Source organism: Coregonus lavaretus (genome assembly GCF_964263955.1).
Source record: "Coregonus lavaretus genome assembly, contig: HAP1_SCAFFOLD_372, whole genome shotgun sequence".
NCBI classification, from domain to species: Eukaryota; Metazoa; Chordata; class Actinopteri; order Salmoniformes; family Salmonidae; genus Coregonus; species Coregonus lavaretus.
The window spans coordinates 442,983-466,959 of record NW_028160424.1 but is presented as its reverse complement, the minus strand read 5'-3'; the positions used below and the strand labels follow the sequence as shown (position 1 = coordinate 466,959).

At 42.6% G+C, this 23,977-nt stretch overlaps 1 protein-coding gene across 1 annotated transcript in view; it reads right to left on the bottom strand.

Moving 5' to 3' along the window:
- Positions 1 to 2,349: 2,349 nt before the first annotated feature.
- The window catches only part of LOC311121843 (lysyl oxidase homolog 4-like), a gene marked incomplete at both ends in the record, with an annotated part of 37,700 nt that continues 16,072 nt past the window's right edge, over positions 2,350 to 23,977 (bottom strand). The window contains 7 exons of the mRNA XM_084196283.1: positions 2,350 to 2,430; positions 2,729 to 2,865; positions 3,451 to 3,566; positions 16,339 to 16,582; positions 17,200 to 17,362; positions 17,769 to 17,936; positions 18,132 to 18,286. Coding sequence (XP_084052409.1) covers positions 2,350 to 2,430; positions 2,729 to 2,865; positions 3,451 to 3,566; positions 16,339 to 16,582; positions 17,200 to 17,362; positions 17,769 to 17,936; positions 18,132 to 18,286 — 1,064 coding nt within the window. The remainder of the gene's footprint in view (positions 2,431 to 2,728; positions 2,866 to 3,450; positions 3,567 to 16,338; positions 16,583 to 17,199; positions 17,363 to 17,768; positions 17,937 to 18,131; positions 18,287 to 23,977) is intronic.

Below are 23,977 nucleotides of genomic sequence, written 5' to 3'. Positions count from 1 at the left end.
TAAGTGTCTCAGAGTAGGAGTGCTGATCTAGGATCAGAGCCCCCATCTTATTTAACTGGTCCTAGGTCATAATTCCTACTCTGAGACACTTTGTGAATAAAAGCCCTGAACAGTGCACCCCACTGAATAGGCCCTCGAGTTTCAACAACTGGAGATCGGACAACAGTAGATTGGTCAACAGGAGATTGGTCAACAGGAGATTGGTCAACAGGAGATTGGTCAACAGGAGATTGGTCAACAGGAGATTGGTCAACAGGAGATTGGTCAACAGGAGATTGGTCAACAGGAGATTGGTCAACAGGAGATTGGACAACAGGAGATTGGACAACAAGAGATTGGTCAACAGGAGATTTGTCAACAGGAGATTGGTCAACAGGAGATTGGACAGCAGGAGATTGGACAGCAGGAGATTGGTCAACAGGAGAACAGTCAACAGGAGATTGGACAGCAGGAGATTGGTCAACAGGAAATTGGTCAACAGGAGATTGGTCAACAGGAGATTGGACAGCAGGAGATTGGACAGCAGGAGATTGGTCAACAGGAGATTGGTCAACAGGAGATTGGTCAACAGGAGATTGGTCAACAGGAGATTGGTCAACAGGAGATTGGTCAACAGGAGATTGGACAGCAGGAGATTGGTCAACAGGAGATTGGACAGCAGGAGATTGGACAGCAGGAGATTGGTCAACAGGAGATTGGTCAACAGGAGATTGGTCAACAGGAGATTGGACAGCAGGAGATTGGACAGCAGGAGATTGGTCAACAGGAGAACAGTCAACAGGAGATTGGACAGCAGGAGATTGGTCAACAGGAAATTGGTCAACAGGAGATTGGTCAACAGGAGATTGGACAGCAGGAGATTGGACAGCAGGAGATTGGTCAACAGGAGATTGGTCAACAGGAGATTGGTCAACAGGAGATTGGTCAACAGGAGATTGGTCAACAGGAGATTGGACAGCAGGAGATTGGTCAACAGGAGATTGGACAGCAGGAGATTGGACAGCAGGAGATTGGTCAACAGGAGATTGGTCAACAGGAGAACAGTCAACAGGAGATTGGACAGCAGGAGATTGGTCAACAGGAAATTGGTCAACAGGAGATTGGTCAACAGGAGATTGGACAGCAGGAGATTGGACAGCAGGAGATTGGTCAACAGGAGATTGGTCAACAGGAGATTGGTCAACAGGAGATTGGTCAACAGGAGATTGGTCAGCAGGAGATTGGACAGCAGGAGATTGGTCAACAGGAGATTGGTCAACAGGAGATTGGTCAGCAGGAGATTGGTCAACAGGAGATTGGACAGCAGGAGTTGGTCAACAGGAGATTGGACAACTTTTCTTTATAACAGTTACACCACTCTCAGAATAAAAGGTGCCATCTAGAACCTAAAAGGGTTATTCGGCTGTCCCCATATGATAACCCTTTGGAGAACCCTTTTAGGTTTCAGGTAGAACCCTTTTGGGTTCCATGTAGAACCCTTTTCACAGAGGGTTCTACATGGAACCTAAAAACGTTGTAGCTGGAACCAAAAAGGGTTATCCTATGGGGACAGCTGAAGAACACTTTTGGAACCCTTCTATCTAAGAGTTACATGCTATATCTCACTAACTCCTGTCCTCCTGTTCTCCTGTTCTCCTCTCACTCACTCCTGTCCTCTTCTTCTCCTCCTCTCTTCTTTTCTTCTCTCCTCTCTTCGTCAACTCATTTTCTCCTCACAGCTGTTGCAGGGCCACCACTTGTAATTACGCCCTGCTCTACATGCCTAAAGTACACACATTTGTGTGTGTCCCCCCGTGAGAGTGTGTGTACGTCTATCACAGGGACATGCAGGGTGATTAAATAAAACAGGCTGAGACACTCAGGGAACAGTTTTCACTGTAACCTCTCAACCGACTCCCATGGCTTAGGTAGCACAGTCATTAAGGTGATGAGTTTCACCATAACCCCCCTCTCATTGACAGAGAGTCATTAGGTAGTACTACCAGTAATTACGGGGGGTGCTAGTTTCATCATAACCCCCCTACAATTAACAGAGAGTGATTAGGTAGTACTGCCAGTAATTACGGGGATGCTAGTTTCACCATAACCCCCCTCCCATTAACAGAGTGATTAGGTAGTACTGCCAGTAATTACGGGGATGCTAGTTTCATCATAACCCCTCTATCATTAACAGAGAGTGATTAGGTAGTACTACCAGTAATTACAGGTGTGCTATTTTCACCATAATCCCTCATTAACAGATAGCAAGTTTCACTCCAGCAAGTTTCACTGTAACTCATGGCTTTCCAATGGCTCAGAGGCATAAAAAGAATTGAAAGCCTAATTGCCCCCAGGGACGGCATGCTGGGATTAGTAGTCTGAGACAGAAGTGGTGGCTGATGGGAGTTGGAGTCTTTGATGTGTCCTGAGGTGGCGCCCACAAAGACACAGCTGATTAACATGAGACAGGGTAATGATAGAGATGGAGAGTGTGTGTGTGTGTGTGTGTGTGTGTGTGTGTGTGTGTGTGTGTGTGTGTGTGTGTGTCTGTATGTGTAATACAACATGGCTGTCTCTCATGGTAGGAAACACAGAGGGTGGTCTGCAGACCTCGGTCACATACACGTTAAATACTTCAACATACTTTAATAGTTTTGCGTGGTACAAAGGGACCAATGGGATCGTCTCAAAAGTGCAAACTCCAAGCTAAATTAAACGCAGCTGTGTGTGCCTGTGCGTGTGTATGTACCTGGAATATGTAGTCTCCAGGCTTGACGTCGGTGATGTCGATCCACTGACAGTCAATGTCGTGGCGGTACGTATCCCAGCAGCCCACTGAGATACCCTGGTCGCCCATGTTGTAGCAGGAGAAACGCTTATGCAGACCTGACACACAGACAAGAACGGTGACTTTACTCTTCTGCTTGATGCTTTTAGGAGCCAGTTTCAGCTACTAAACAAACAAAAAAAATGGTCCAGGAACAATTTAGGTGATGAACAGCCTATGAAGCCAAGTTGTTTAAAATAAAGGGTTGTTATAACTGTTAATAGCAGGTGACATTGCCATGTTATGAATGATTATGAATGTTAATAACATGTGACATGAGGAGCTATCCATGTTAATACAGGTGTTATTATCATCTGGGCAGTATTTATCCATGTTAATAACAGGTGTTATTACCATCTGGGCAGTATTTATCCATGTTAGTAACAGGTGTTATTACCATCTGGGCAGTATTTATCCATGTTAATAACAGGTGTTATTACCATCTGGGCAGTATTTATCCATGTTGATAACAGGTGTTATTACCATCTGGGCAGTATTTATCCATGTTATTAACAAGTGTTATTACCTTCAAGGCAGTATGTATCCATGTTAATAACAAGTGTTATAACCTTTAGGGCAGTATGTATGACTGTTAATAACATGTGACATTAGGTGTTACCCATGTACATAACAGGTGTTAATACCTTCAGGGCAGTATGAATCCTCCAGACAAAAGCTGGCCTTGTGTCCCTCTGCTATCCTGGTCCCATTCAGAGTCAGCAGGTCATAGTGGGTGAACACCTCAATGCTGTGGTAGTGCCTGGTAACACAGAATAAAAGGGGTGGTTAGGGTGTGTTTGTGTGTGTGTGTGTGTGTGTGTGTGTGTGTGTGTGTGTGTGTGTGTGTGTGTGTGTGTGTGTGTGTGTGTGTATGTGCAACTGGCTCTCACAGTCTCACATCAGAACTAGACGCTGATCTATGTTTCTCAAACGCCAAATTTCTAAGTATTTAAGGTTAAGTTAAGGCATTAACTCTGAAATCTTAAGGTTAGGCAGTAACTCAGAATGGTTATGGTAAGGGTTAAGGTTTGGGATAGGCTTAAAACAAAAATCTCAAAAACAACTTTCTATCGCTGGATTCGAACATGCAACCTTTGGAATCAGAGGTAGATGTTTAACTCCCATCCGCCATTCACGTCCACAACGCCCTAGCAAAACCGAAACCTATGTGACGGTAACAGCGCTCTCTGTTGCCCCTAGTGGCCAGTTTCCACGTCATCTGCCGATGTCCTCAGACATGGATGGACGTTAAATACTGACTGGCTGGTGTGTGTATGTTTGGGAATCAGAACAGTAGGTCCCTATAGCTGGTAGCCCAGTGATCTCAACACTAGAGCATGTGGTAGGGTGTCAGAATAACACCTCTCATAGAAGCTTGTTCTAGAACTTGCTAGGTTGCACAGCTCACACACAGACCTGTTTACACACTCACAGTGAATGGGGGGCTTTGAAACTCACCTGCACACACATTCATGCATTCACGTGCACACACACACACACACACGCACACGGCTCCAGGCATAAGTGACATAAACAGTCACTTTTAGCACCGACTCCCCAAAAAAATCAGTCTCAACTTAATTTGAGAGTAAGAGTAGTAGAATATAAAAGGTGCAATTCCGACATTTGGTTGTGCATCAGCAGTTCTTATGTCAGTCACTGACAGTCACTTAATTAGCCAAGTCAGCTAAAAACGTTTAAATTGGTAAGTTAGTCTAGCTAGCTATCTATCTAAAGGTGCAGTAATCATGGCCGAATACCCACCAGACACACAGGGCAAGTACCCAGGGGCCCTGACCTCCAGTGGGCCCCCATTGATTTTGTTAGTCACACTCAATCAGACATCATATTACCATGGCATAAGTTATGGCAAAATGTGTAGATTTGCAGGTAATTAGCTTTCAAATGGAAAAAATGTCACTCCACCCTATGGCAAAATGATAGAATTGCATGATATGTGTTATATGAAAAATAACGCTATGAAAGTGATTGGTTATTCGCTTGCAGTGTACTTAGTAATGACATCCACTAAGAGACAAGCATAACAGAACAGAAAAATTTACATTTTTGTTTCTCAGAAATTGGCATTTTACATAAGTGTATCCATAACATTATCGAAGAAAAGCTTTATGTGGACCACTATTTTTTTGTGGTTGTTTTTGTAAGTGTTTTTTTAGGGGGTAGATAAGCTTTAATATTGCAGATAGCTTCCATCAATGTAATTGTCTGCATCATTTCCAATCCCCCATATATTTTTGGGTAAATATATACAGTACAGTCAAAAGTTTGGACACACCTTCTCATTCAAGGGTTTTTCTTCATTTTTACTATTTTCTACATTCTAGAATAATATTACTATAAAATAACATATGGAATCACGTAGTAACCAAAAAAGTGTTAAACAAATCAAAATATATTTTATATTTCAGATTCTTCAAAGTAGCCACCCTTCAGCTTTGCACATTCTTAGCATTCTCTCAACCAGCTTCATGAGGAATGCTTTTCCAACAGTCTAGAAGGAGTTCCCACATATGCTGAGGACTTGTTGGCTGCATTTCCTTCACTCTGCGGTCCAACTCATCCCAAACCATCTCAATTGGGTTGAGGTTGGGTGATTGTGGAGGCCAGGTCATCTGATGCAGCACTCCATCACTCTCCTTCTTGGTCAAAAAGCCCTTACACAGCCTGGAGGTGTGTTTTGGGTCATTGTCCTGTTGAAAAACAAACGATAGTCCCACTAAGCGCAAACCAGATGGGATGCCGTATCGCTGCAGAATGCTGTGGTAGCCATGCTGGTTAAGTGTGCCTTGAATTCTAAATAAATCACTGACAGTGTCACCAGCAAAGTACACCCACGCCATCACACCTCCTCCTCCATGCTTCACGGTGGGACCCACACAGGCGTAGATCATCCGTTCACCTACTCTGCGTCTCACAAAGACATGGCGGTTGGAACCAAAAATCTCTAATTTGGACACATCAGACCAAAGGACAGATTTCCACCGGTCTAATGTCCATTGCTCGTGTTTCTTGGCCCAAGCAAGTCTCTTCTTCTTATTGGTGTCCTTTAGTAGTGGTTTCTTTGCAGCAATTCGACCATGAAGGCCTGATTCACGCAGTCTCCTCTGAACAGTTGACGTTGAGATGTGTCTGTTACTTGAACTCTGTGAAGGATTTATTTGGGCTGCAATTTCTGAGGCTGGTAACTCTAATGAACTTATCCTCTGCAGCAGAGGTAACTCTGGGTCTTCCTTTCCTGTGGCGGTCCTCATGAGAGCCAGTTGCATCATAGCGCTTGATGGTTTTTGCGACTGCACCAAAATTCTTGAACATTTCCAGATTGACTGACACGTCTTAAAGTAATGATGGTCGTTTCTCTTTGCTTATTTGAGCTGTTCTTGCCATAATATGGACTTGGTCTTTTACCAAACAGGGCTATCTTCTGTATACCAACTCTACCTTGTCACAACACAACTCATTGGCTCAAACGCATTAAGAAGGAAAGAAATTCCACAAATGAACTTTTAACAAGGCACACCTGTTTATTGAAAAGCATTCCAGGTGATGACCTCATGAAGCTGGTTGAGAGAATGCCAAGAGTGTGCAAAGCTGTCATCAAGGCAAATGGTGTCTACTTTGAAGAATCTCAAAATATAAAATATATTTTGATTTGTTTAACACTTTTTTGGTTACTACATGATTTCATTTGTGTTATTTCATAGTTTTGATGTCTTCACTATTATTCTACAATGTAGACAATAGTAAAAATAAAGAAAAACATTTGAATGAGTAGGTGTGTCTAAACTTTTGACAAGTACTGTATATACATATATTTTAAAAATATATTTCCTTTATTATTTTCCGCTAACCCTACAGAGGAGGGGAACTGGGTGAAAGTGTTGTGGTCAGATGAGACCAAAATCGAGCTCTTTGGCATCAACTCAACTCGCCGTGTTTGGAGGAGGAGGAATGCTGCATATGACCCCAAGAACACCATCCCCACCGTCAAACATGGAGGTGGAAACTTTATGCTTTGGGGGTGTTTTTCTGCTAAGGGGACAGGACAACTTCACCGCATCAAAGGGACGATGGACGGGGCCATGTACCATCAAATCTTACATTTACATTTTACATTTTAGTCATTTAGCAGACGCTCTTATCCAGAGCGACTTACAGTTAGTGCATACATAATTTTTTCATACCCCCTGTGGGAATCAAACCCACAACCTCTATCAACTGAGCTACATCCCTGCCGGCCATTCCCTCCCCTACCCTGGACGACACTGGGCCAATTGCGCGCCGCCCCATGGGTCTCCCGGTCGCGGCCGGCTACGACAGAGCCTGGATTCGAACCAGGATCTCTAGTGGCACAGCTAGCACTGCGATGCAGTGCCTTAGACCACTGCACCACTCGGGAGATAAATCTTGGGTGAGAACCTCCTTCCCTCAGCCAGGGCATTGAAAATGGGTCGTGGATGGGTATTCCAGCATGACAATGACCCAAAACACACGGCCAAGGCAACAAAGGAGTGGCTCAAGAAGAAGCACATTAAGGTCCTGGAGTGGCCTAGCCAGTATCCAGACCTTAATCCCATAGAAAATCTGTGGAGGGAGCTGAATGTTCGAGTTGCCAAACGTCAGCCTCGAAACCTTAATGACTTGGAGAAGATCTGCAAAGAGGAGTGGGACAAAATCCCTCCTGAGATGTGTGCAAACCTGGTGGCCAACTACAAGAAATGTCTGACATCTGTGATTGCCAACAAGGATTTTGCCACCAAGTACTAAGTCATGTTTTGCAGAGGGGTCAAATACTTATTTCCCTCATTAAAATGCAAATCAATTTATAACATTTTTGACATGCGTTTTTCTCGATTTTTTTGTTGTTATTCTGTCTCTCACTGTTCAAATAAACCTACCATTAAAATTATAGACTGATCATTTCTTTGTCAGTGGGCAAACGTACAAAATCAGCAGGGGATCAAATACTTCTTTCCCTCACTGTATCTGCAGCGTTAGGTCCAGGTAAATGTTGCAATTCTTCAGCCTTTCTATGAGGTCGAAGGAATTGTCCGTAGAGCTCTGAGACAGGATTGTGTCGAGGCACAGATCTGGGGAAGGGTACCAAAACATTTATGCAGCATTGAAGGTCCCCAAGAACACAGTGGCCTCCATCATTCTTAAATGGAAGAAGTTTGGAAACACCAAGACTCTTCCTAGAGCTGGCCGTCCAGCCAAACTGAGCTATAGGGGGAGAAGGGCCTTGGTCAAGGAGGTGATCCGTCTAGGCAGTTACAAAGAAAATGCCATATCTCAGACTGGCCAATAAAAAGAAAAGATTAAGATGGGAAGTCTGAGATATGTCTTTTTCTTTGCAACTCTGCCTAGAAGGTCAGCATCCCGGAGTCGCCTCTTCACTGTTGATGTTTTATACTGGTGTTTTGTGGGTACTATTTAATGTAGCTACTGGTTGAGGACCTGTGAGTCGCCTGTTTCTCAAACTAGACACTTTAATGTATTTGTCATCTTGCTCAGTTGTGCACCGGGGCCTCCCACTCCTCTTTCTATTCCGGTTAGAGCCAGTTTGCGCTGTTCTGTGAAGGGAGTGGTACACAGCGTTATACGAGATCTTCAGTTTCTTGGCAATTTCTCCTATGGAATAGCCTTCATTTCTCAGAACAAGAATAAACTGACGAGTTTCAGAAGAAAGTTCTTTATTTCTGGCCATTTTGAGCCTGTAATCGAACCCACAATTACTGATGCTCCAGATACTCAACTAGTCTCAAGAAGGCCAGTTTTATTGCTTATTTAATCAGCACAACAGTTTTCAGCTGTGCTAACATAATTGCAAAAGGGTTTTCTAATGATCAATTAGCCTTTTAAAATGATAAACTTGGATTAGCAAACACAACGTGCCATTGGAACACGGGACTGATGGTTGCTGATAATGGGCCTCTGTACGCCTATGTAGATATTCCATAAAAAATCAGCCGTTTCCAGCTACAATAGCCATTTACAACATTAACAATGTCTACACTGTATTTCTGATCAATTTGATGTTATTTTAATGGACAAAAAAAATGCTTTTCTTTCGAAAACAAGGACATTTCTAAGTGACCCCAAACTTTTGAACGGTAGTGTAATTTTAAAAACAGGTCGCTAGGTGTAGGCAAGACCTTAAGCAAATAGGTAAACTGGGATATGACTAAAGAGTTAATCAGGATGATTTTTCCACAAATAGACAGGTATTTCCCTTTCCATGGTAGCAAGATCTTATCTTATTAAATTGAATTGGAGTGAGATCATTTCTTTCTTTCGGGATATGTATACCGAGTATGTCCACATCCCCGTCAGACCATTGTATTGGTAAATTACACGGTAATGTAAAAGTTGTATTTTTTTGTGATCCAATACGTAATATGGCACACTTATCATAATTTGGTTTTAATCCAGAGAGGTTAGAAAAAGTATCTAGATCCTCTATGAGGCTGTGGAGGGATCCAAATTGTGGATTTAAAAGAAAACATAAATCATCAGCGTACAATGACACCTTTGTTTTTAAGCCCTGGATTTCTAACCCCTTAATGTCATTGTTGGATATGATTTTAACAGCTAACATTTCATTGGCAATAATAAATAGATATGCCGATAGTGGACAACCTTGTTTTACTCCTCTTAACAGTTTTCAACTTTCTGAGAAGTAGCCATTATTTACTATTTTACACCTAGGGTTACTATACATCATTTTAACCCATTTTAAGAAATTATCCAAAATTGAAATATTCCAGGAATTTATATATAAACTCCAGTCATACTTTATCAAATACCTTTACAAAGTCAGCTATGAAAACCAGGCCTGGTTTCCCTGGTTTCCCTGATTTTTCATAGTGTTCTATTGTTTCCAGTACTTTTCTTATATTATCTCCAATGTATCGTCCATGTAAAAAACCTGTCTGATTAGGATTAATAATATCCAACAATACCTTTTAGATTTTTCCCGGATTTAAAGGCTTTAATTGCATCGAGAAGTTCCTCCTCTGTAATTTGGCCTTTACATGAGTCTTTCTGTACAGCTGTTCATTTAACATTATTAATAGAAAAAAAATCCATACAATTAGCTTCGGTTAGTGGAGATGGAGGAAACTGAAACGGAAACATATGCTTAAAGTACTTTTCTCCTCTTTTAAAATATCATTTGGTGAATCATGGGTGACTGTCATTTGTAACAAGTTTTAGTAAATTATTTTTGGTAGCATTTCTATGTTGAAGATTGAAATAGAATTTGGTGCATTTTTCCCCAAATTCCATCCAATTCGCATTCTTTTTAATAACATATTATACTTGATCATTCTTGAATATGTTCCTCCATTTATTTTAGTTTTTCTTCTAACTTATTCTGAGGCTCTATGGTACAGTTTGTATTGCTATCTATCTGTACTGTTAGTCCTTCCATTTCCTTTGTTAATATGGACTCTTTTGACCTAAATTGTTTTTGTTTTAGAGATGAGTACTGAATTGCATGGCCTCTAAAAGCAAATTTAAAAGTGTCCCATACAATAAGGGGATCTGCTGTAACTATGTTATGTCAGGAAAAGTCAGTTATAAATTCTTCTGTCCTAGTAAAAAAAATAGATAGCATCCAATAGGCTTTGATTAAATGTCCAATACCCTCGCCTACGTGGAAACTCTGTAAGAGTAATATACAGTGGGGAAAAAACATATTTAGACAGCCACCAATTGTGCAAGTTCTCCCACAGAAATCGTGCTTGTTTGTAGGTGACCAAATACTTATTTTCCACCATAATTTGCAAATAAATTTATAAAAAATCCTACAATGTGATCTCCTGGAATTTTCTTTCTCATTTTGTCTGTCATAGTTGACGTGTACCTATGATGAAAATTACAGGCCTCTCTCATCTTTTTAAGTGGGAGAACTTGCACAATTGGTGGCTGACTAAATACTTTTTTCCCCACTGTATATGCCAATTATGTGATGATCCGACCGCATTCTGTCCCCTATCAACACTTTTTAAACTTTTGGTGCAAGAGAGAATGACATAAGAAAGTAATCAAGACGACTAGCTTGACTGAGCCTCCGTCATGTATCTCACTAGGTCAGGATATTTAAGCCTCCATACAGTGGGGAAAAAAGTATTTAGTCAGCCACCAATTGTGCAAGTTCTCCCACTTAAAAAGATGAGAGAGGCCTGTAATTTTCATCATAGGTACACGTCAACTATGCCAGACAAATTGAGGGAAAAAAATCCAGAAAATCACATTGTAGGATTTTTAATGAATTTATTTGCAAATTATGGTGGAAAATAAGTATTTGGTCAATAACAAAAGTTTCTCAATACTTTGTTATATACCCTTTGTTGGCAATGACACAGGTCAAACGTTTTCTGTAAGTCTTCACAAGGTTTTCACACACTGTTGCTGGTATTTTGGCCCATTCCTCCATGCAGATCTCCTCTAGAGCAGTGATGTTTTGGGGCTGTCGCTGGGCAAAACGGACTTTCAACTCCCTCCAAAGATTTTCTATGGGGTTGAGATCTGGAGACTGGCTAGGCCACTCCAGGACCTTGAAATGCTTCTTACGAAGCCACTCCTTCGTTGCCCGGGCGGTGTGTTTGGGATCATTGTCATGCTGAAAGACCCAGCCACGTTTCATCTTCAATGCCCTTGCTGATTGAAGGAGGTTTTCACTCAAAATCTCACGATACATGGCCCCATTCATTCTTTCCTTTACACAGATCAGTCGTCCTGGTCCCTTTGCAGAAAAACAGCCCCAAAGCATGATGTTTCCACCCCCATGCTTCACAGTAGGTATGGTGTTCTTTGGATGCAACTCAGCATTCTTTGTCCTCCAAACACGACGAGTTGAGTTTTTACCAAAAAGTTCTATTTTGGTTTCATCTGACCATATGACATTCTCCCAATCCTCTTCTGGATCATCCAAATGCACTCTAGCAAACTTCAGACGGGCCTGGACATGTACTGGCTTAAGCAGGGGGACACGTCTGGCACTGCAGGATTTGAGTCCCTGGCGGCGTAGTGTGTTACTGATGGTAGGCTTTGTTACTTTGGTCCCAGCTCTCTGCAGGTCATTCACTAGTTCCCCCCGTGTGGTTCTGGGATTTTTGCTCACCGTTCTTGTGATCATTTTGACCCCACGGGGTGAGATCTTGCGTGGAGGCCCAGATCGAGGGAGATTATCAGTGTTCTTGTATGTCTTCCATTTCCTAATAATTGCTCCCACAGTTGATTTCTTCAAACCAAGCTGCTTACCTATTGCAGATTCAGTCTTCCCAGCCTGGTGCAGGTCTACAATTTTGTTTCTGGTGTCCTTTGACAGCTCTTTGGTCTTGGCCATAGTGGAGTTTGGAGTGTGACTGTTTGAGGTTGTGGACAGGTGTCTTTTATACTGATAACAAGTTCAAACAGGTGCCATTAATACAGGTAACGAGTGGAGGACAGAGGAGCCTCTTAAAGAATAAGTTACAGGTCTGTGAGAGCCTCTGTACGCCTATGTAGATATTCCATTAAAAATCAGCCGTTTCCAGCTACAATAGCCATTTACAACATTAACAATGTCTACACTGTATTTCTGATCAATTTGATGTTATTTTAATGGACAAAAAAAATGCTTTTCTTTCGAAAACAAGGACATTTCTAAGTGACCCCAAACTTTTGAACGGTAGTGTAATTTTAAAAACAGGTCGCTAGGTGTAGGCAAGACCTTAAGCAAATAGGTAAACTGGGATATGACTAAAGAGTTAATCAGGATGATTTTTCCACAAATAGACAGGTATTTCCCTTTCCATGGTAGCAAGATCTTATCTTATTAAATTGAATTGGAGTGAGATCATTTCTTTCTTTCGGGATATTTATACCGAGTATGTCCACATCCCCGTCAGACCATTGTATTGGTAAATTACACGGTAATGTAAAAGTTGTATTTTTTTGTGATCCAATACGTAATATGGCACACTTATCATAATTTGGTTTTAATCCAGAGAGGTTAGAAAAAGTATCTAGATCCTCTATGAGGCTGTGGAGGGATCCAAATTGTGGATTTAAAAGAAAACATAAATCATCAGCGTACAATGACAACTTTGTTTTTAAGCCCTGGATTTCTAACCCCTTAATGTCATTGTTGGATATGATTTTAACAGCTAACATTTCATTGGCAATAATAAGTATTTGGTCACCTACAAACAAGCAAGATTTCTAGCTCTCACAGACCTGTAACTTCTTCTTTAAGAGGCTCCTCTGTCCTCCACTCGTTACCTGTATTAATGGCACCTGTTTGAACTTGTTATCAGTATAAAAGACACCTGTCCACAACCTCAAACGGTCACACTCCAAACTCCACTATGGCCAAGACCAAAGAGCCGTCAAAGGACACCAGAAACTAAATTGTAGACCTGCACCAGGCTGGGAAGACTGAATCTGCAATAGGTAAGCAGCTTGGTTTGAAGAAATCAACTGTGGGAGCTATTATTAGGAAATGGAAGACATACAAGACCACTGATAATCTCCCTCGATCTGGGGCTCCACGCAAGATCTCACCCCGTGGGGTCAAAATGATCACAAGAACGGTGAGCAAAAATCCCAGAACCACACGGGGGGACCTAGTGAATGACCTGCAGAGAGCTGGGACCAAAGTAACAAAGCCTACCATCAGTAACACACTACGCCGCCAGGGACTCAAATCCTGCAGTGCGAGACGTGTCCCCCTGCTTAAGCCAGTACATGTCCAGGCCCGTCTGAAGTTTGCTAGAGTGCATTTGGATGATCCAGAAGAGGATTGGGAGAATGTCATATGGTCAGATGAAACCAAAATATAACTTTTTGGTAAAAACTCAACTCGTCGTGTTTGGAGGACAAAGAATGCTGAGTTGATTCCAAAGAACACCATACCTTTTTTGAGTGAAAACCTCCTTCCATCAGCAAGGGCATTGAAGATGAAACGTGGCTGGGTCTTTCAGCATGACAATGATCCCAAACACACCGCCCGGGCAACGAAGGAGTGGCTTCGTAAGAAGCATTTCAAGGTCCTGGAGTGGCCTAGCCAGTCTCCAGATCTCAACCCCATAGAAAATCTTTGGAGGGAGTTGAAAGTCCGTGTTGCCCAGCGACAGCCCCAAAACATCACTGCTCTAGAGGAGATCTGCATGGAGGAATGGGCCAAAATACCAGCAACAGTGTGTGAAAACCTTGTGAAGACTTACAGAAAACGTTTGACCTGTGTCATTGCCAACAAAGGGTATATAACAAAGTATTGAGAAACTTTTGTTATTGACCAAATACTTATTTTCCACCATAATTTGCAAATAAATTCATTAAAAATCCTACAATGTGATTTTCTGGATTTTTTTTCCTCATTTTGTCTGTCATAGTTGACGTGTAACTATGATGAAAATTACAGGCCTCTCTCATCTTTTTAAGTGGGAGAACTTGCACAATTGGTGGCTGACTAAATACTTTTTTTCCCCACTGTATATCCACTAGTTCCAATATATCCATGACATTCGTGATATCCTTAAGTGCATGAGAGTGATAGTTTGTAGTGTGATTTCCTTTACGGTCCATAGAGGTATTTAAAACCGTATTATAATCTCCCACCATAATAATAGAGTCTTGTATTGTTTGTAGGGTTGAGAAATTATTATATATATTTTCAAAGAAGCGTGGATCATCATTATTTGGACCGTATAGGTTAATTAGCCATATCTGTTTATGGTCCAATAACATATTTAAAATCATCCATCTACCTTGAGGATCTGTTTGGACAATTTGCACATTCGGATCAAAATTACTGTTGATTAATATCATCACCCCTTTTGAATTTCTTTGTCCAGTCCTTTTTCCCCACAACTTCATCTAAAATTGTTGAATGAGTTTCCTGTAAACAATAGATTTAATATTCCTTCTCTTTTAGCAAGTAAATACTGATCGTCTTTTCTTATTATCTGCTAAACCATTACAATTATAACTGTGAACCATTAGTTTCTGTAAGTAAGTTTCTGTCCAAACAGCATTTATTGTCCTTAATGACAATGAGGTCATACTTTTATATGCTTTCTAACCTGTAACTAACTCAATTCAATTCAGTTCAAGTCAATAAGACCTTATTCATCCCACACAGAACAATTATGTCCCACAAGGGCCATTACAGCTGTAAAATGGAATCTGTGGTGCTGGTTTCCATAACTCCTTGAGGTAATGTAACGCACAACCATTTACATGTAACATGGTCATCCAAATCCACAACTTCCACTACCAACCACTTATAATGACGACACCCACATCTAACAACAACAAGCTGACTGTGTTAATCTAGGACTCCAACAGCCTCCCTTCGACTGTAACTAAGGGACTGTTACTAAGGGCGTTTTTACATATGAAATTCAGTTCCCTGGTTCGGTTTCCTACAGCGTTTGTGAGAATTCTATAGAATAGGTTTTGCTTTCACAAGACCTGAAAATAACTGTTTCAGGATGTGATTTGCAAGACGCACATTCTACATGACGTTAGCAAGCTAGCTTGTTTACAATGGGTAAAAAGTTCCACACGACTCGCACTTCCGCGTCACAATACCTGTACTCTGGTCCTGGATCTTGGATCCCCTACTCAGGAAGGTCCAGGATTCGTTTCAGCCAGGGTTCGTTTGCTTTAGAGCACAGATCAGGGTTCCTAACGCTCCAGGAACCAGGTCATACAGGGGATATGTGAAAGCGCCCTAACTCCTACACCCACAAGCAGTGGTGGAAAAAGTACCCAATTGTCATACTTGAGTAAAAGTAAAGATACCTTAATAAAAAATTACTCAAGTAAAAGTGAAAGTCAGTAAAATACTACTTGAGTAAAGTCTAAAAGTATTTGGTATATTAAGTATCAAAAGTAAATGTAATTGCTAAAATATACTTAAGTATCAAAAGTAAAAGTAAAAGTATAAATCATTTCAAATTCCTTATATTAAACAAACCAGACGGCACCATTCTTGTTTTTTTAATTTACGGATAGCCAGGAGCTATGTAATGAGTACTTTTGGGTGTCAGGGAAAATGTATGGAGTAAAAAGTGTATTATTTTATTTAGGAATGTAGTGAAGTAAAAGTCAAAGTTGTCAAAAAGATCAATAGTAAAGTATAGATACCCCCAAAAAACGACTTAAGTAGTACTTTAAAGTATTTTTACTTAAGTACTTTGCACACAAGCAAGTTCAGCCACATCCCCTTCATAGAGTACAGTGATATAGTACTACAGCTCATGACAAGCATGGCAACAGAGAATTTCAACTACTACAAACTAAGTATATGGCAATGCATAGTAAAACTACAACTACCACAATCCCTGCATGCAGTGAAACAGAACAACAAGTACATGGCCTTCTAGAACTACAAAGCCCCTGACCCCCACACAGAACCTGTGACACGCGTGCCATGTCAAAGACTCCCTGGTAGCCCTAGGTCTGAAGTCAGCCTTTCTCATGATCATAATGCCAAAGACTACAACTACAACAACCCTTACCTGTGACACGCGTGCCAGGTCCAAGACTCCCTGGTAGCCCTAGGTCTGAAGTCGGCCCGTCCCATGTTCATGATCCTGGAGGAGAATCGTAGCAGGCGGCGGTGTCCGTAGGGCCAGTTCATTCTGGCAGCGGAAGACGACAGACAGTTCTCCTCGTTGGCACAGGTCAGCAGGTGTAGGGGTCGGTCCTCCAGGTAGGCTGTCTCCTGAACCAGTTGGGCATCTAGTACCAAGTCAGGGGCAGCTAGAGGGCAGGGGAGAGGGGTGAGAGGTTAACTTAAACATGTATTGGGGTGACAGGTTAACCAGGTAACCAAGTATTACATGAAACAATGGGGCAAGGGCCACTACGGGGAGGGGTAGGTTAAAGGTTCACCAGTTGCAATGCAGGTGGTTCTGGTTGGGGTTTTAGGCTGGGTATCTGTAAAGCACTTTGTGACAACTGCCGGTGTAAAAAGGGCTTTATAAAATACATTGTATTCATTGATTGAACAGAGATCAATCAGAGTTCACGTTCAGAAAGCAAAAAAGAGAAAACATTTTCAGGTACTTCAGTTTCAAACCATTTTCTCCCATTTCGTGATCTTTGAACAGAACCCTGGGCAAGATCTCTTAAGATTACACAGGTGTAGAGATATAGCCTGGTGGAACAGGTGTAGAGATATAGCCTGGTGTAACAGGTGTAGAGATATAGCCTGGTGGAACAGGTGTAGAGATATAGCCTGGTGGAACAGGTGTAGAGATATAGCCTGGTGGAACAGGTGTAGAGATATAGCCTGGTGGAACAGGTGTAGAGATATAGCCTGGTGGAACAGGTGTAGAGATATAGCCTGGTGGAACAGGTGTGCTGTGATGACTCACTCTCTGAACAGGTGACCCCTGCAGCCTTAGTCCCGCCCCCTCGGGGACAGTGGAGGTGGTTGTTACGGCGACACTGTTGGATTGACAGCTCAGTTCCGACACAGTGGGTTCCACTCAACACCAACTCTGCTGCATTAGGATCCCCAGCCCAATACCACGTCTCCTAAAGAGAGAGAGAGAGAGAGAGAGAGAGAGAGAGAGAGAGAGAGAGAGAGAGAGAGTGTGACTACTGTACATGAAGTACCTCGGTGGTTTGTTGTATATGGCCAATATACCATGGCTAAGAGCTGTACACAGGCACTCCGCTTTGCATCAGGCGTAAGAAAAGCCCTTAGCTGTGGTATATTGGCCAATATATCACACCCTCTAGGGCCTTATTGCTTAAGAAAGTGTTACTGAGTATTTCAGCTATCTGGTGAGTGTTTAGGTTTGAGGACTCAGGGAGACTCAGTGAGTTGAATGGTGAGAAAGTCAGGAAGTCAGGGAGGATATGGGTAAATCCCCAAAGGGCTCTGGCCATAAGTAGTGCACTATAGAGAGAATAGGGTTTCATATGTGTGTTTCCGTACCTGGTGTGCTCGGGATGCGAACCCCAGACCCAGCTGTCGACAGACCACCATGGCTTCGTTGATCCCCCAGTTCTCACTGCAGACTGACCCCCATCTCTTACTACCCCCTACATCCATCAGTACCTCCACACGGCCCTCACCTGGCTCCCTGCCTCCCGTCAACCGCACCTGGGGTAAGAGGAGGAAGGAGGTTAGGAGGAGGCGGAGCAGGAGGAGGAGGAAGAGGAGGAGGAGGATGAGGAAGAGGAAGAGGAGAGGAAGGAGGGAAAATAAATTTCAATTTCAATTCAGTATTTTCTAAACCTGTAACTTTAGAGTTATGTATCTAATGAGTATACAATAATATAATTAGTGTGTTCTAACCGTGCTGGCCAGGCCAAGCTTGGGGATGTTGCAGCGAACTGAGGCGTCCTGGGTGTGTTTTAACGTCCATAGAGGGGCATCCTGGAAGTTACAGTCTAGGATAGACTTCTCTGTCCCCAAACACTGGACACTGTTTATATGGATAGGACCAGTACCTAGAGAGAGAGAGAGAGAGAGAGAGAGAGAGAGAGAGAGAGAGAGAGAGAGAGAGAGAGAGAGAGAGAGAGAGAGAGAGAGAATGAACACACCACACCAATCTTCTCTCTATATTTCATGTGGATACTTAACCTAGGGCATCGCAGTGCAATCATACACACACATACATAGCAGTGAAAGCTCTGAGGTTGAAGAGGGATAAACAGATAATGATCTCAGCCATTTATTTGTGTGTGAATCGATTGTGCCTTCCCCACCGCAACAGCACCACATCAACAAAAAGTTTCCTATAGGTACTGTCTGTCTGTCTGTCTGTCTGTCTGTCTGTCTGTCTGTCTGCCTGCCTGCCTGCCTGCCTGCCTGCCTGCCTGCCTGCCTGCCTGCCTGCCTGCCTGCCTGCCTGCCTGCCTGCCTGCCTGCCTGCCTGCCTGCCTGCCTGCCTGCCTGCCTGCCTGCCTGCCTGCCTGCCTGCCTGCCTGCCTGCCTGCCTGCCTGCCTGCCTGCCTGCCTGCCTGCCTGCCTGCCTGCCTGCCTGCCTGCCTGCCTGCCTGCCTGCCTGCCTGCCTGCCTGCCTGCCTGCCTGCCTGCCTGCCAGCCAGCCAGCCAGCCAGCCAGCCAGCCAGAGGAGATAACATGGCAGTACTCCATGTACTCCAGAGATCAGACACACATCATTACCACCATTTTGTACATTTTGCCACCCAGCCAGTGCTTCTCAAGAAGATGACGTGTGTGTAATGCTACCATCTGCTACAACCCCCAAATCAGCAGAGAAAACATGTAAGAGCCAAAGCTGAACCAGGATATACAATATGGTAACACTTTAGTTCATAGATTGGTGCTTCTAATTGTAAAACAACTTGTCAAGTGTGTGGGAAAAGTATTCAAATTCAGACAGTAGGTTGAGGGATTGAAAAGTGTGGAAAGAGTAACATTGAGAGAAGTGCATCGAGGAGAGGGCTTGGCATTGTTTTTAACAATATTTAGAAAAACGAAAAGAGAATGTGTAAGCTTGGAGGATATCGAGTCACCACAAAAATAACACACAGTGGTGATTCTGACCACAAAAACAGAGAGCAAGAGAGAGAGAGAGAGAGAGAGAGAGAGAGAGAGTGAGTGAGTGAGTGAGTGAGTGTGAGAGAGAGAGAGAGAGTTGGTTGTTGATTGCAGGTCTATCTTGGTCTTCTACAGTATGTTGGTTATCTATAATGATAGATTGTAGGCCTACATCCATATTGTTCACAATGACTGGGTATGACTGGGTATACAGTGGGGGAAAAAAGTATTTAGTCAGCCACCAATTGTGCAAGTTCTCCCACTTAAAAAGACGAGAGAGGCCTGTAATATTCATCATAGGTACACGTCAACTATGACAGACAAAATGAGAAAGAAATTCCAGAAAATCACATTGTAGGATTTTTAATGAATTTATTTGCAAATTATGGTGGAAAATAAGTATTTGGTCAATAACAAAAGTTTCTCAATACTTTGTTATATACCCTTTGTTGGCAATGACACAGGTCAAACGTTTTCTGTAAGTCTTCACAAGGTTTTCACACACTGTTGCTGGTATTTTGGCCCATTCCTCCACGCAGATCTCCTATAGAGCAGTGAGGTTTTGGGGCTGTCGCTGGGCAACACAGACTTTCAACTCCCTCCAAAGATTTTCTATGGGGTTGAGATCTGGAGACTGGCTAGGCCACTCCAGGACCTTGAAATGCGTCTTACGAAGCCACTCCTTCGTTGCCCGGGCGGTGTGTTTGGGATCATTGTCATGCTGAAAGACCCAGCCACGTTTCATCTTCAATGCCCTTGCTGATGGAAGGAGGTTTTCACTCAAAATCTTGCGGCGTAGTGTGTTACTGATGGTAGGCTTTGTTACTTTGGTCCCAGCTCTCTGCAGGTCATTCACTAGGTCCCCCCCGTGTGGTTCTGGGATTTTTGCTCACCGTTCTTGTGATCATTTTGACCCCACGGGGTGAGATCTTGCGTGGAGCCCCAGATCGAGGGAGATTATCAGTGGTCTTGTATGTCTTCCATTTCCTAATAATTGCTCCCACAGTTGATTTCTTCAAACCAAGCTGCTTACCTATTGCAGATTCAGTCTTCCCAGCCTGGTGCAGGTCTACAATTTTGTTTCTGGTGTCCTTTGACAGCTCTTTGGTCTTGGCCATAGTGGAGTTTGGAGTGTGACTGTTTGAGGTTGTGGACAGGTGTCTTTTATACTGATAACAAGTTCAAACAGGTGCCATTAATACAGGTAACGAGTGGAGGACAGAGGAGCCTCTTAAAGAAGAAGTTACAGGTCTGTGAGAGCCAGAAATCGTGCTTGTTTGTAGGTGACCAAATACTTATTTTCCACCATAATTAGCAAATAAATTCATAAAAAATCCTACAATGTGATTTTTTTTTTCTTCTCAATTTGTCTGTCATAGTTGACGTGTACCTATGATGAAAATTACAGGCCTCTCTCATCTTTTTAAGTGGGAGAACTTGCACAATTGGTGGCTGGCTAAATACTTTTTTTCCCACTGTACATCCACCCACACTAAATAGGCTAAACAAAACCCACTTCCTGACCCAAACCTCTTTATCAGTGTGAATACCACATAAAATACCACTGAGTAGGTAGATCAGAACAACCACAGTTAACTTATCAGGACCAACACAGCTTCTGTGGATTGTGGATATACATTGAAAAAAGTACATTTTAGCTGATTTGGGCAGTAGTTCTGAGAAAAATAGGCGGGTACGAAATGGATCCTGAGAAAGAAGAAGAATCATGCACATACTGTAAACACACACACACTAACACGGGGGGGCACACACACAACTGTGGACGTATACCACCTCACAGAGTCAATTACATATAGTAGTAGAAATAATAATATAGCATTGGTCAGAATTGGAAATAGACCCTGACGACGACACTGATGATGATGATGGTGACGATGACGACGATGATGATGATGAGGAGGAGGACGATGATGATGACGATGATGATGATGTTGAGAGTTCAAATGGCAGCTGATGAGTTTAGACGTTGGTTTCAGTAATCTTTCCAACAATTGTTTACAGACAGATTATTTCACTTATAATTCACTGTATCACAATTCCAGTGGGTCAGAAGTGTACATACACTAAGTTGACTGTGCTTTTAAACAGCTTGGAAAATTCCAGAAAATTATATCATGGCTTTAGAAGCTTCTGATAGGCTAATTTACATTATTTGAGTCAATTGGAGGTGTACCTGTGGATGTATTTCAAGGCCTACCTTCAAACTCAGTGCCTCTTTGCTTGACATCATGGGAAAATCAAAAGAAATCAGCCAAAAAAGTTGTAGACCTCCACAAGTCTGGTTCATCCATGAGAGCAATTTCCAAACGCCTGAAGGTACCACGTTCATCTGTACAACAATAGTAAGCAAGTATAAACACCATGGGACCACGCAGCCGTCATACTGCTCAGGAAGGAGACGCGTTCTGTCTCCTAGAGATGAACGTACTTTGGTGCGAAAGGTGCAAATCAATCCCAGAACAACAGCAAAGGACCTTGTGAAGATGCTGGAGAAAACAGGTAAAAAAGTATTTATATCCACAGTAAAACTAGTCCTATATCGACATAACCTGAAAGGCCGCTTAGCAAGGAAGAAGCCACTGCTCCAAAACTGCCATAAAAAAGCCAGACTACGGTTTGCAACTGCACATGGGGACAAAGATCATACTTTTTGGAGAAATGTCCTCTGGTCTGATGAAACAAAAATAGAACTGTTTGGCCATAATGACCATTGTTATGTTTGGAGGAAAAAGGGGGTGGGGGGCTTGCAAGCCGAAGAACACCATCCCAACCGTGAAGCACAGGGGTGGCAGCATCATGCTGTGGGGGTGCTTTGCTGCAGGAGGGACTGGTGCACTTCACAATATAGATGGCATCATGAGGAAGGAAAATGATGTGGATATATTGAAGCAACATCTCAAGACATCAGTCAGGAAGTTAAAGCTTGGTCGCAAATGGGTCTTCCAAATGGACAATGGCCACAAGCATACTTCCAAAGTTGTGGCAAAATGGCTTAAGGACAACAAAGTCAAGGTATTGGAGTGGCCATCACAAAGCCCCGACCTCAACCCTATAGAAAATGTGTGGGCAGAACTGAAAAAGTGTGTGCGAGCAAGGAGGCCTACAAACCTGACTCAGTTACACCAGCTCTGTCAGGAGGAATGGGCCAAAATTCACCCAACTTATTGTGGGAAGCTTGTGGAAGGCTACCCAAAACGTTTGACGCAAGTTAAATAATTTTAAGGCAATGCTACCAAATACTAATTGAGTGTATGTAAACGTCTGACCCACTGGGAATGTGATGAAAGAAATAAAAGCTGAAATAAATCATTCTCTCTACTATTATTCTGACATTTCACATTCTTAAAATAAAGTGGTGATCCTAACTGACATAAGACAGGGCATTTTTAAATGCCAGAAATTGTGAAAAACTGATTTAAAATATATTTGGCTAAGGTGTATGTAAACTTCCGACTTCAACTGTATATCAATAGTTTTTTACTCAAATATCAATGTCTGACTACTACTTTATTATTTTAAGTAAAGATGTAAAAGTAATAACAACCTATTTATTAAATGTTAGATTGACTTTAAAATATTAAGTAATGGGGGCCTCCCTAGTGGCGCAGCAGTTTAAGGCATTGCATCACAGTGCTGAGGCGTCACTACAGCCTGGGGTTGGCCTAGCGCCTTCCAGGTTAGGGCAGTGTTTGTCTGGGGTGCTTTCCTTGGCTAATCGCGCTCTAGCGACTCCTTGTGGCGGGCCGGGTGCCTGCAAGCTTTCCTCCGAAACATTGGTGCGGCTGGCTTCCGGGTTAATCGAGCAGTGTATTAAGAAGCAACACGGCTTGGCGGGTCATGTTTCGGGGGACGCATGTCTCGACCATCGTCTCTCCCGAGCCCGTTGGGGAGTTGCAGCGATGAGACAAGTTCGTAACTACCAATTGGATATCACAAAAATACACTCTTTCACTCACTCACACAGAGCTATATGTGTGTCAAGTAGCTCACGTGCACCAAAACGCCCCACCCAAAAGCTACTAATTCAGGACAGGCAAGGTGACTGAGAAATGTCACATAGACTCTATGGCTGAAAGACACACAGGCAGACCTACTATATATGGCACACCCACACAGGCAGACCTACTATATATAGCACACCCACACAGGCAGACCTACTATATATAGCACACCCACACAGGCAGACCTATATGGCAGACCCACAATGACAGACCTACAGTGGGGAGAACAAGTATTTGATACACTGCCGATTTTGCAGGTTTTCCTACTTACAAAGCATGTAGAGGTCTGTAATTTTTATCATAGGTATATTTCAACTGTGAGAGACGGAACCTAAAATAAAAATCCAGAAAATCACATTGTATGATTTGTAAGTAATTCATTTGCATTTTATTGCATGACATAAGTATTTGATCACCTACCAACCAGTAAGAATTCCGGCTCTCACAGACCTGTTAGTTTTTATTTAAGAAGCCCTCCTGTTCTCCACTCATTACCTGTATTAACTGCACCTGTTTGAACTCGTTACCTGCATAAAAGACACCTGTCCACACACTCAATCAAACAGACTCCAACCTCTCTACAATGGCCAAGACCAGAGAGCTGTGTCAGCA